This window comes from Erpetoichthys calabaricus, chromosome 17 (genome assembly GCF_900747795.2).
Source record: "Erpetoichthys calabaricus chromosome 17, fErpCal1.3, whole genome shotgun sequence".
Taxonomy (NCBI): Eukaryota; Metazoa; Chordata; class Cladistia; order Polypteriformes; family Polypteridae; genus Erpetoichthys; species Erpetoichthys calabaricus.
In genome coordinates this window covers 20,649,387-20,663,596 of record NC_041410.2, presented here as the reverse complement: position 1 = coordinate 20,663,596, position 14,210 = coordinate 20,649,387, and the positions used below count along the sequence as shown (strand labels likewise).

Sequence of the window (14,210 nt, the reverse complement as noted above, 5' to 3'; positions counted from 1 at the left end):
CTGGTGATTCTAAGCTGGCCCAAAATGGATATTTGTGAGTACTGTATGAGTGGCATGGATGGATAGGTGCCCCATCCAGAGTAAGTTCCCACCAGGTGCCAAGTGCTGCTTAGCTAGGCTCCAGTCTTCCATGACAACATTTTCTAAGGTATTTTTTCCAAGACAGCAGGCCAAGCTTATTCTGCTGACAATACAGTAAGGCTTTCTCCATCAGAGGGCACTTTATGGAGTTGTGCCCCTTCTCTTTAGATGAGATGCATGATGGAGCAGTTCACGGGGTCAGTGCCAAGCCCCTCTTTTCATATATCAGTGTCCTACACTGCAGTATACTGCTATGGCCGCCCTTAGCACAGCATGACAACTTTCACTCTCCAATTAAATCTAGGAAACTAAAAGGGTTCAACAACAGGATTCAATGGTGGTTATTGTACATAATCAGTTACTAAACAAGTAGAACAAAGTCTTATTTTTTTAAATACTCATTTTTTAGAACTTGGAGAAATATAGTTATTTACGGAAGCTCAAGAAATATTACAATATATAAGAAGAAGCCCTTTGAAATACAGGAATTAATATATATATATATATATATATATATATATATATATATATATATATATATATATATATATATATATAAAAACACTACTATATGAAATATACTCATTGAGAAGTGCAATAAAATGTTGGAAATATGAGACATCAGACAGGTTTTGAAGAGGTACTTGCTAGAATGTTAACACAAGATTCTTCAACTGGCTTACTCTAATTCAAGATGGCATGTTGCTTAGTCTATCTCAACAGTTCCAGAATAGACCTTCAGTCCATCCCTGGGCCCACTCACACTCACAGGGGCTGATTTGGAATCACAATTAGCTTAACCTGCATGTCTTTTGGGCTATGGAAGGAAAACCCAAGCACACAGTGTGAGAAGGTGCAAACTGCACATGGACAACACAGGATCTAAGAGGCAGCAGTGCTACTCCATTGCACCCGTCACTCCATTGATCAATAGGGTTGTCCCCTTCCTTCATCACTACTCCACATTGGTCCCACCTGAAACTCACACCTTTGGTAGAAGAGGACAAGCCTCCTCAGTGAAAGACTTCTGAATTGTGGTTCTAACAGCTTGAGAGTAGATTTTAAATGGCAAGCATCAAAATGAGCCAAACACAGTTATCTACAGTATATACACGATATAAAATGATAAGGGTTCTTCGTCTGTCTCAGAAAAGCTTGCAAACCACTGGACCCTGAACCTTGATCTTGGTCTCAATCGAGAGCTTATGACATAATACATGCTGCTGTAGCAAAAAAAATGGAGGTGCAGGGTACTTTGGCCACATAATTGGGCTTCAGGTCCTTCTCACAGCAAGCACGCCATGGCTGATGGGAAAAGAGCTGCAGCAACATCTACCGACAGTGAAACCAATTGCACAGGTCGACTGATCTTGTTCATTGTAAACACAAGTCAGGCATTCTGGACACAATAGAAAGTCACAAGCGACTAAAGAAGTGGAGGTGTGGGCTACAACCACCATGTAATTGGGCTTCAGGTCCCCCTCTCAGCAAGCAGCAGCACGGCCACGTGTCACGGCTGCCAAGAAAAGAATGGCAGCATGGGCTTACAGTGAAGTGCACTGCACAGGGCGACCAATCACTTTTATTGCAAAAGACAGTCATACACACCATTAGGGAACGAAAAATGTGGTGGCACCCTCAGCGGAACTGTGTTTTGTCAGACGTGTATGAACCACCTTTCTTCACGGACCAGAAGTCTTAGTACAGTCAACCCTCAATATACGACCGGCCTGACATGTGAACAACTTGGTTTACGAGCAAAATTTTTGTTTTGAATTACGACCAACGTCTTGAGTTACGATCTGAATGCGGTCACGTGTATCCGCTTGTGTGATTGTAAACAAACAGCCAAGAGCGTTCGTAAGCATCGGTCGGAGCGCAGATACGTGTGTTTGTGGACGTAATTTTGCTCAGTGCAGTGATTTATATAATTTTTTTCGATAATTGCTATCAAAATGGCCCCAAAAAAGATAGAAAAGAAGCTAAGGAAGGAAGAGAAGGTAACGAAGGTAAAGAAAGCGATCACAATTGCATTATGGGTTTTTCCATTATTTCTTATGGGAAAAATAGTCTTGACTTCCAACCAACTTGAGTTACAACCAGCCCTCGCAAACGAATTGAGTTCGTAAGTCAAGGGTCCACTGTATTTCCTAGTAGTAAGAAACTATAAAGCAGGGTTTAAAAGTTTTAAAAGAGAGTAAACTGATGTGTTGAACTTTCAAGATACATTGGCCAAGTTAGAGAGACTGTGGTAGGAGCAAAACTACCTGGATGAATGGCAGAGGCTGCTTGAGTTTTGAAAAAGCCAGAGAGAAGGGTGTGCTTACAAAAGATGAGATATATGGCGCCTCAAAGAAGATGTCTGAACAGAGCACTAGAGGATAGAAACTACAAACCGAGAGAGCCAAGAGCCACGTAGCTGAGTGTTGATGTAGCGCATTGACCAGCACAGAAGGGTTTGCTGGATTGTCGGAACAAACAACGTTAATGGTCAATAGCAGAGTTTGTAAAAATACAATGAAGGTAATGGAATAAATTTAAAATAGCGATGACAAGAGCTGCCGCATATCTTCTTGTACGGTGATGCAGCATGCATGGCACTGCTTGGCTTATGCAGAATCAGAGTGAAGTTCAAGATGGCTACAAATTAAAGGATCCTTTCATCTTCACTCTGCTGTAAAGTTATTCACGTTTCGGCTTACAGAAAGTAGTAGAGAAGAATATGGCTTTTATTAAAATTGCATTCCATCACACAGACCTGAGGTTTTTGGCATTTCCTTTATTTATAAAATTTACATGATTCTGCATCCCATCTGGCCATAGTGTCTCTCTATTAGAAATAAAGCACGTATTTGTAATGCCAAAGCTTCTTTCAATACATCAGTGTGTGCGTACTAAATCTGACAGTAGTCTGGCTGACACAGGGAAGGTCTTTATTTATTTATTTATTTATTTGACACTTTTACCCCAAACTACTTACGAAACATGGCATATAAATATCTAAACTAGCAGCCTTGTTTTTTGCTGTCCTGGCATTAATGTGCTTTGCTTTACAGTGTCTATAATCTTTAAGGCTTAGAAGAAGTCGACAGCATTGAAGTAATGGGCCTCTCACCACCAGTAGAAACATCTCATTAGCTCAGTGTACACACACTCACACACACACACACACTGGACAGCGGTCCAGCTACAGCCTGTAAGGCCGGCGTAAAAGATTCAAACAGGCTCTATGGATGAACCCCAGTAAGCAGGAAGACTACTTTGGCTTTTTGGTTACATTCAAAAAAAAAAAAATTTTGGTTACATTCACCCCTCCTTTAACCGCCACCTTATCGTGGTGGAGGGGTTTGCGTGTCCCAATGATCCTAGGAGCTCTGTTGTCCGGGGCTTTATGCCCCTGGTAGAGCCACCCAAGGCAAACTGGTCCTAGGTGAGGGATGAGACAAAGTGCGGTTAAACAAACCTTCTATGATGAATGAAAACTTTGGACGGCGTTTTCCCTCGCCTGGACGCAGGTCACCGGGGCCCCCCTCTGGAGCCAGACCTGGAGGTGGGGCTTGATGGCGAGCACCTGGTGGCCGGGCCTGCATCCATGGGGCTCGGCCGGGCACAGCCCGAAGAGGCAATGTTGGTCCCCCTTCCCATGGGCTCACCACCTATGGGAGGGGCTAAGGAGGTCGGGTGCAGTGTGAGTTGGGTGGTGGCCGAAGGCGGGGACCTTGGCGGTCCGATCCTCGGCTACAGAAGCTGGCTCTTGGGACATGGAATGTCACCTCTCTAAAGGGGAAGGAGCCTGAGCTAGTGCTCAAGTTCGAGAGGTTCCGGCTAGATGTAGTCGGACTCACCTTGATGCACAGCTTGGACTTTGGAACCAATCTCCTTGAGAGGGCTGGACTCTCTACCACTCTGGAGTTGCTCCCGGTGAGAGGCGCCAAGCGGGTGTGGGTATACTTATTGCCCCCTGACTTGGAGCCTGTTCATTGGGGTTTACCCCGGTAGACGAGAGGGTAGCCTCCCTCTGCCTTCGGGTTGGGGGACGGGTCCTAACTGTTGTTTGCGCGTATTCACCGAACAGCAGTTCAGAGTACCCACCCTTTTTGGAGTCCCTGGAGTGGGTACTAGAGGGCATACCTTCTGGGGACTCCCTCGTTCTGCTGGGAGACTTCAATGCTCATGTGGGCAATAAAAGTGAGACCTGGAAGAGCGTGATTGGGAGGAATGGCCCCCCCCGATCTGAACCCGAGTGGTGTTTTGTTATTGGACTTCTGTGCTCATCACGGATTGTCCATAACGAACACCATGTTCAAGCATAGGGGTGTTCATATGTGCACTTGGCACCAGGACACCCTAGGCCTCAGTTCGATGATCGACTTCGTGGCCACATGTCTTGGACACTCGGGTGAAGACAGGGGCGGAGCTGTCAACTGATCACCACCTGGTGGTGAGTTGGCTTCGATGGTGGGGGAGGATGCCGGTCAGGCCTGGTAGGTCCAAATGTGTTGTGAGGGTCTGCTGGGAACGTCTGACAGAGCCCTCCTCAATCCCACTAACATGCCTTCCAATGAGGAAGCAGAGCCTGGGGACTCAGAGGTGGGCTCACCCATCTCTGGGACTGAGGTCACCGAGGTGGTCAAAAAACTCCTTGGTGGCAGGGCGCTGGGGGGTGGATGAGATATGCCCGGAGTTCCTCAATGCTCTGGATGTTGTAGGACTGTCTTGGTTGACACGCCTCTGCAACATCGCATGGACATCAGGGACAGTGCCTCTGGATTGGCAGACCAGGGTGGTGGTCCCCCTCTTTAAGAAAGGGGACCGGAGGGTGTGTTCCAACTACAGAGGGATCACACTCCTCAGCCTCCCTGGAAAAGTCTATTCGGGGGTCCTGGAGAGGAGGGTCCATCGGATAGTCGAGCCTCGGATTCAGGAGGAACAGTGTGGTTTTCGTCCTGGTCGCGGAACAGTGAACCAGCTCTACACTCTTAGCAGGGTCCTGGAGGGTGCATGGGAGTTTGCCCAACCAGTCTACATGTGTTTTGTGGACTTGGAAAAGGCATTCGACCGTGTCCCTCTGGGAGTCCTGTGGGGGGGTACTCCGAGAGTATGGGGTACTGGACCCCCTGATAAGGGCTGTTCGGTCCCTGTACGATCGGTGCCAGATCTTGGTCCGCATTGCCGCTGTAAGTTGAACCTGTTTCCAGTGAGAGTTGGACTCCGCCAGGGCTGCCCTTTGTCACCGATTCTGTTCATAACTTTTATGGACAGAATTTCTAGGGGCAGCCAGGGCGTTGAGGGGGTCCGGTTTGGTGGACTCAGGATTGGGTCACTGCTTTTTGCAGATGATGTTGTCCTGTTTGCTTCATCAGGCCGTGATCTTCAGCTCTCTCTGGATCGGTTCACAGCCGAGTGTGAAGCGGCTGGGATGGGAATCAGCACCTCCAAATCCGAGACCATGGTCCTCAGCCGGAAAAGGGTGGAGTGCCCTCTCAGGGTTGGTAGCGAGATCCTGCCCCAAGTGGAGGAGTTCAAGTATCTCGGGATCTTATTCACGAGTGAGGGAAGAATGGAGCGTGAGATCGACAGGCGGATCGGTGCGGCATCCGCAGTAATACGGGCTCTGCATCGGTCTGTCGTGGTGAAAAAGGAGCTGAGCCGCAAGGCGAAGCTCTCAATTTACCAGTCGATCTATGTTCCTACCCTCACCTATGGTCATGAGCTATGGGTAGTGACCAAAAGAACGAGATTGCGAATACAAGCAGCTGAAATGAGTTTCCTCCGCAGGGTGTCTGGACTTTCCCTTAAAGATAGGGTGAGAAGCTCAGTCATCCGGGAGGGGCTCGGAGTAGAGCCGCTGCTCCTCCGCATCGACAGGAGTCAGATGAGTTGGCTCGGGCATCTGTTCAGGATGCCTCCTGGACGCCTCCCTGGTGAGGTGTTCCGGGCACGTCTAACCGGGAGGAGGCCCCGGGGAAGACCCAGGACACGCTGGAGGGACTATGTGTCTCGGCTGGCCTGGGAATGCCTTGGGATTCTCCCGGAAGAGCTAGAAGAAGTGGCCGGGGAGAGGGAAGTCTGGGCATCTCTGCTCAAGCTGCTGCCCCCGCGACCCGAACTCGGATAAGCGGACGAGGATGGATGGATGGTTATATTTAGTTTATAAAGTTTTGCAATTCCAAGTCTGTTTCCACAGTCTCTGTATTTGGCTTCAACCAAAATGTGCTCATGTATACGGTATAATATAAGTGGTCTTCTTGTTTAATTTCATTTATTGTTCTTTTGCATTTCAATGCCCAGTCTACAGTGGGCATTGGTTGGTGCTTTCAGCTCTCAGCTCTATGACACCAAGTTCAACTTCTTGCCCAGCCATATAATTAGTAAATTTTACATTTCACCTAGTGTGTGAAAAGTTTTTCTCCCAGATTTGAAGAATGTGCATGCTACGTAGGTTGGTCAGCCACTCTGAATTTACTAGGTATACGTGAATAAGTGTGCCACATCATGAGCTGACCACCAGTCTATCATCCAGTGTGGCTGGAATAGGCTCTGGATCACCACAAACCCTAGGCACAGAAAAAGGACGAGTGGATATACTCAGAGTGAATGAAGAGTGCCAAAGTTAGCACTGAGTGTGCCTTTTATAACATGAAGTGTTCTCAGGCCACACACATCTGATCCAGCTCATGAGCTAATGATCAAAACTGAATCAGATGTGTTTGAGCTGGCACTACCCCATGACCCCCTGCCATCTTCAGCCAAGCACCTTCCAGCTGTTGTTTAATTCCATTTAAACACTTATTCACAATGTGAAAAAATCACTTTCTCCTGACCAGGTTCTCATTTTGACTAGATGCAATATAGTCTCGTATTAAGTTCAAATGTTAAAGTATTAAATTTGATACTTTAGTATTATTTAGTATTCTTTCGTATATTCAGCAGAGGCTCATACTCATTTTTCAATCAATCAATCTATCTATCTATCTATAGTGTCTTTCATATCTATCTATCTATCTATGATATAGTACAATACAATGCAGTACAATTTATTTTTGTATAGCTCAAAATCAGAAGTACCACAATGGGCTTTAACAGGCCCTGCCTCTTGACAGCCCCCCAGCCTTGACTCTCTAAGAAGACAAGGAAAAACTCCCAAAAAAAAACCTTTTAGGGAAAAAATGGAAGAAACCTTGGGAAAGGCAGTTCAAAGAGAGACCCCTTTCCAGGTAGGTTGAGCGTGCAGTGAGTGTCAAAAAGAAGGGGGTCAATACAATACAGTACAATATATATAGTGCCTTTCATATCTATCTGTCTATCTATCTATCTATGATATAGTGCCTTTCATATCTATCTATCTATCTATCGGTTATATAGTGTCTTTCATATCTATCTATCTATGATATAGTGCCTTTCATATCTAAGCGCTATATAAATGTAATGAATTATTATTATTATTTATCTATCTATCTATGATATAGTGACTTTCATATCTATCTATCTATCTATCTATCTGTCTATCTATCTATCTATCTATGATATAGTGCCTTTCATATTTTTCCTGCAATGGTCACAGACAGATTATTTCATTTTTTTATTAACTATCACAATTACAGTGGGTCACAAGTTTACACACACTTTGTTAACCAGGCCTTTAAACAGCTTAGAAAATTCTATAAAATGTCAAGCTTTTAGGTGGAGTCAACATGTGGATGTATGTTCAGGCCTACCATCAAACTCACTGACTCTTTGCTTGACATATTAGGAAAATCAAAATAAATAAGTCAAGATCTCAGAAAAAGAAAAAAAAACTAGGGACCTCCACAAGTCTGTTTTATCCTTGGAAACAATTTCTAAATGCCTGAAATCTCCATGTTCATCTGTGCAAAAAATAATATGCAAGTATAAACACCATGGAACCACACAGCCATTATACCGCTCAGGAAGGAGATACTTACGTCTCCTAGAGAAGAACGGACTTTGGCACAAAAAGTGTAAATCAATCCCAGAACACAAACAACGGACTTTGTGAAGATGTTGGAGGAAACAGGTAGACAAATATCTATATCCATAGTAAAACAAATCTGATATTGACATAACCTGATAGGCTGCTCAGAAAGGAGGAAGCCGCTGCTGCAAAGCCACCATAAACAAAACACATGGCAGGTTGCAATGGCACATGGGGACAAAGATCTTACTTTCTGGAGAAACGTCCTCTGGTCTGATGAATCCAAGATCAAACTGTCTGGCCATAATGACTGTTATTACTGTATGTTTGGAGGAAAAAGGGTGAGGCTTGCAAGCCAAAGAACAGCATCCTAGCTGTCAAGCATGGGGATGGGAGCCTCAATTTGTGGGGATGCTTTGCCTTGGGAGGAACTGATGCACTTTACAGAATAGATATACTGCTGCAACATCTGAAGAGCTCTGCAAGGAAATTGAAGCTCAAGTCATAAATGGGCCTTCCAAATGCACAATGACCCTAAGCATACCTCTAAACCTGTGGCAAAATGGCTTAAGGGCAACAAGGTAAAGGTATTGGAGTGGCCATCACAAAGCCCTGACTGCAATCCAATTGAAAATTTGTGAACAGAACTGAAAAATTGAGTGTGCAAGGAAGGAGGCCTACGAACCTGTCTTAAGTTATTATACCAGTTCTGTTTAAAGGAATGTGCCAAAATTTCAGCAACTCATTGTAAGAAGCTTGTAGAAGGCAACCCAAAATGTTTGGCTCAAGTGAAACAATTTAAACACAATGCTAGCAAATATTAACAAAGCGTATGGAAACTTGTGCCCCACTGAGATATATATATATATATATATTTATACTAAGGGGCTATGCCTCCTGCTCGCTTCACTTGCCCATCCCCATGGGGTGCACCAGCCACTTCGCGTCTCTGCCGCTCACATTGTGAAGGGGGTGCTGAACACACGCTAAGGAGATGCGGTCAGATCAGCTGCTGTCTTGCTGCTGCTGTTGCCGAGCTGCGTGTTCTGTTTGTCGCGCTGCGCGTCAGTCATTTAAAAGCCTGTGCAGCAGCTGTCCTTTTGTCTCACGGGACATTAAAGTGTCTCCAAGAAAATCACATATTGTCTCCTGCCAAGCCTTCCAAGATTTTTTTTATACTAGATATATATATATATATATATAATCCAACATTTGTCTGTCTGTCTGTACGTCTGTCTGCTTTTCACAAGAGAACTACTTAATGGATTTAGATCGGGTTTTTTTCTATAATTTGCTTGAACATTCCGGTTGATTCTGTGACTTCTCTCATCGCGCTAAGTATCATAGTTTCCAGTACCGATTTATTTGTGCTAATCTGAGACCGTGGCTGTGGGCCAAGGGGAGGGGGAAGCGTGACATCAGGAGTGGGGAGCCGGGCAGGGTCCTCCTCACTCACGCACCACACTCTGTTCGAGTCAGCCTACCTCTCACCACATTTTGGAGCAGACCTTGCCTCCACTTAGTAGTATTGGCTGTTTGTTTATTGATTAGTAAAGTCTTCCTATTTCACTGTTATGCAGGCGGAGCTGCAGGGGACAACTAGTAGTCGATAAAAAGAGAAATTATCTGTCTGTGAACATTGTTGGAAAAAAATTCTTCTGCCCTGCACAAAGTCAAAGTCTTACATGATATGCCACATTTATAGTTTGTCAGAATAAAAATTCGGAGGGGGGGGGGGGGGTTGGGGGGGGGGTTGGGGTTTTAGAAAGTGAGTTTTAAAGAATTCACCCTAAGTGTATGGAAATTTCTGAATTCAACTTTATCTATCTCTACTAGCGCCTATCACATCTATCTATCAGTACTTATAGTATATATTGCCTTTATCACCCATCTATCTATCTATCTATCTATCTATCTATCATGTCGTTTTATAATGTAGGTAGCACCCTTAAATTACTTAATTACTAAGGATAACATCAGGTAACCTGTTTTGTGATTTCAATTAAATACAAATTAAGTTATTCCATTTAATATGTTTGCTTTATTATGGTGTGAGAGAGTGGAGATGTGTTCTATGCTGGATGGACAAGCAAGTTAAGAATTTCACTGTATTCTGTACTCATGACATTACTACTGCTACTATCTTTGTCACGATGTTCGGTCCACACATGCTTTTCCTGTCTTATTTTTAACATTTTATCATGATGTTGTGACATAACCTTCTCTGACTCATTTAATCAAATGCAAGGTTGCAGGCGGATGGAGCCTATTATAGCAGCAATGGACACAAGGCAAGAAATGGCACCAGGCACCAGTGCATCCCAGAACTTACACTCACACTCACAATTTAATAATAATAATTCTTTGCATTTATATAGCGCTTTTCTCACTACTCAAAGCGCTCAGCAATCGCAGGTTAAGGGCCTTGCTAAAAGGTCGAACAGAGCAGAGTCCCTATTGGCATTTATGGGATTCGAACCAGCAACCTTCCGATTGCCAGTGCAGATCCCTACCCTCAGAGCCACCACTCCAACTATACTATATTTAGTATTGCCCATTAATTTAGCCTCACATCTTACAGGATGAAGGAGGAATAGCAGAGACCCTGAAAACCCCATGCAGACACAGAGATGACTTAAATTCAACCAGCACAAAAACTGGGCACAGCATTTGCACACTGGATCCACAGGTTCTGCCCACTGTGCCACCATACTACCTATTACTTTTCATATATTCTTAAATGCTGCCAGTATTGTGACCAGGCAGAGGTGTGTATGAAGATTAGATGTGAATATTCACTATAAATCACGGGTGTCAAACTCCGGTCCTGGAGGGCCGCAGTGGCTGCATGTTTTCATTCTAACCATCTTCGTAATTAGTGAACTAGTTTTTGCCACTAATTAACTTCTTTTCCCTTAGCTTTAATTAACTTGACTCAGGCCCCTTTGTTGTTTCTTTTTCCTTAATTAGCAGCCAAATAATAATGAGACAAAAAACAAGCCGCCACATGACCAGCACATCTATGCCAATCACGCATATCTGAAAATGAAGAAAGGTGAAGTTGTCAGTAAGGTTGATCTCTCAGGTCAGCAAAACATTTTGACAGTGTCCTTAGAAAAATCAGAAAATCAACAGTTTTGAAAATATCTGCTGTGGCAGAATGAGAGCAGCAACAAGCCATGGAATTAAAAAACGGGTTTAATTAACAACAAGGACTGGCTTCTCATTAAGAAATTGATTGGAGTGAAATTGGTTGGAATGTGAAGCCCCAATTTAGCTGGTCATCTGTTGGCTTGTTTCATGTCTGATGTTTTTTTTTTTTGGCTGTCATTTAATGAAGAGAAGAATCAATTCAGAGCACTGAATCCTTAAAAACAGGGCTATTAAAATGAAGAGAAAAAGAATTTAATTAGCAGTGAAAACGAGTCACTGATTAGGAAAAGGGTTAGAATGAAAACCTGCAGCCACTGCGGAGGGCCCGGAGTTCGACAACCCTGCTATAAACTAAACAAGCAGAGATATATAACTTTCCGAAGAGAAGTCAAGAAAAGAAGCATGACAAAACTAACAACTAATATTAAATCTGCAGTAATAATTCAGCATCAGACTAAGCAAACAAGAGACCTCAATTACAATTCTGTTTCATTCATTAATATCTGATTCCCCTTATGATGACTTCGGTGAGAGCGATGCATAGATTGTCAAATTACCATTACAATTAGCAAGCAATGAAGCCCAATAATAAGAGAAAAATTAAGCCAGGCTACAGATTTTGCATTAGCTGCACATTCCTTGCTTTCCGATGTTCCTGAAAACTGCTCGTGGGTAGCGAAGCTGCCCGCAGTGATTCCGCTAGCAGCAGCGCACCCACGAACGCCGCGGACAGCTCCCAAGCTTCCGTCGAATCCGCGTCACTGCTTTGGCACCCGTGTTCCAGACCGCCAGCGGTAAACATTACAATTCAATAAATGGCATTTGACAGCTGGGTGGATGAATTTGATCGCATGTGACACAAGGCGTGCCCAGGCAGAAACATCGGTAAATCATGCAAAGCGATTCGCCCGTAATGCAAAGCAAAAACATTCGGCACATACCAATGAAATTCATCTGCAGTGGCGCAGAAAAAAAAAAAAAAGAAACTTATAAAATCAAAGCTACAGCTGAAGCTTTAAGAAAAGCAGAGACTGCAACAGAGAAGCGCCCTGAACGCTTTGCCTACAATTAGCTGACAACGTACAATATTCTACCAAGGCAAAATTAAAAGACACGGATCGCATCTCTTACTATGTATCTTACCTGCACGAATCGCTGGAGGTGGAGGAGACAGTTTTGCATGGCGAGCTCGCGAACGCAACAAGTGACGCCGTTGCCCTGGCAACAAGATCTGCGCCAGTATCCCAGGCATCGTCAGCCATTGCCGGTCCCCCCTCCCTTCTCCGTTCTCCTTTTCCATATCGTATTTGCATTAAAGGAAGCTTTGCTCTATTATTTTATTTTCCCAAGGTGGTGAACAATGGCGCTTTTTTTCCGGCCACATCTATGTGCATGTTAAAAACAAAAACACAAAAGTCCACTATTCTGAGGCGCACCTGTTTTGAGGTGTGCTTTTCCCCCATTATTCAGGGGCACCTCAAGATGTTCTCAAACCCAAACCTCCTTAATGAAAATGCCGGCAGCACTTAGCGCATGGCAGGAAATATCCTATCGAGGTTAATGTCGCCGAGACACTGCTGCCTAATTTAGACTCATCAATATTCCTGCCACGGGCGTCTTTGGGGATAACAGCACAGGGAGAACAGGCAAACTGCACGCTGAGCTCGGCGTTCGGACAACTGAGCCACCACAGGCCCTCTGCGCCATTTTAAATCATTGCTTCATTTTAGATCAACTGATATACAAGGCCATCCATCATTTTCCTTGCTTTATTTTGGCCGAGGATTTCTCGACAGTGTCAAGTGCAAAAAAGTGATTTGTTGGAAAAACTTAAGTCAAGTATGTTCACAAAATCCACGTAAAACAATTGAGTAATTCAGGCTTAGTCGATTTTGGGCAGTGCTGGTGCGAAGTTACTTTGTGTCCGAGGCCAAGTTTATTATCGGACTCCTTGTTTTACATTTTTTTTATTATTTAAATGGTATAAAAAGGAAACAATCATTTAACCTAGATCAGGCTCAGTAGCATCTCATATTTTTCCGATATGTTCATTTTCTCTAATTTGAGAAACATCTGTTTTTGGATCAACATGAAAATATTCAGCATTCGACGTTTCGATATGTGAGCGGTCACATTCTTGATCTCCAGTTATTTTTCGTGTGCATAATATATTTCAAGGAAGGACTTTCTTGCTTTGCTAGTTCCTTGGCTTCCTCCGCTTTTCTTTTTCGGTTCTGAGTTCCACATGGCCGTTTTTAATCGGACATAGTTAACTATGCAATAAAAGAAATACATTTAATTTTAATGTTTATTATGTTACCTCGAAAGCTGTGTAAACTCTAATGAAATATTTCCTTTCAATATATGAATTGTATAAATAAACAGAAATAGCGTAAAAAAAAACTCAGAGAATAAAACTAAACTGAATTACCGGTTGACTGGACACAATATACAACAATTTGTAAGTTTCGACGCGTGAATGTGCCATTCAAGTCAAGATACTCCAACATGTACAGCTGTTTGCGCGTTAGAAAACTGCGCTTCCCTCGCCAAACCCAAAACTACTCGGAGCAGACGGACGAGACGTCTGCGCAGGCTGATTGCGCGGAAAAGACAGAAGACGCAGACACGAAACCCTTAAAATGTTTTGTGCGCGCGGCGAGAGTTAGCCGCGACATCTGACACTCTGTCCCATTTTATTTTCTTATTTTGTAATTAAATGAGTACAAATACAGATCACTTCAAAAACGAAAAATGGCACGCAAGGCTAACCGACTGCTCCGTATAGCAGCTGAGTCCCACCCTCCCATCCTTTATGATCTGCGCCCTAGGCGAATGCCTAATTGGCCTAAACGGTGGCGACCCATGACCTTAACTCTGGTCAAATGAGTTACTTGAACCCTGGGGCACCACGTTACCTGAAGGACAATTTACTACTAACACTGGCAGTGTGTAATTGGCTTTGCTCTTTCAAACATAACGGTATTTGAAAAAAAGTTTAAAGTGATTTGATTGAAAACACTAATGCCAAGCTGGACAG

At 43.8% G+C, this 14,210-nt stretch overlaps 1 protein-coding gene across 2 annotated transcripts in view; it reads right to left on the bottom strand.

The window, feature by feature from the left end:
- LOC114667981 (protein FAM81A-like) overlaps nucleotides 1-12,485 on the bottom strand; it is a 74,601-nt gene extending 62,116 nt beyond the window's left edge. Inside the window, exon 1 of one of the 2 annotated variants that reach the window (XM_028823541.2) lies at nucleotides 12,314-12,485. In XM_028823541.2, coding sequence (XP_028679374.2) covers nucleotides 12,314-12,470 — 157 coding nt within the window. In that variant the 5' untranslated portion in view covers nucleotides 12,471-12,485. Of the gene's footprint in view, nucleotides 1-12,111; nucleotides 12,226-12,313 lie in introns of those variants that run through there. The other variant, XM_051920468.1, reaches the window with a different exon arrangement.
- Between the last annotated feature and the right edge of the window lie 1,725 nt (nucleotides 12,486-14,210).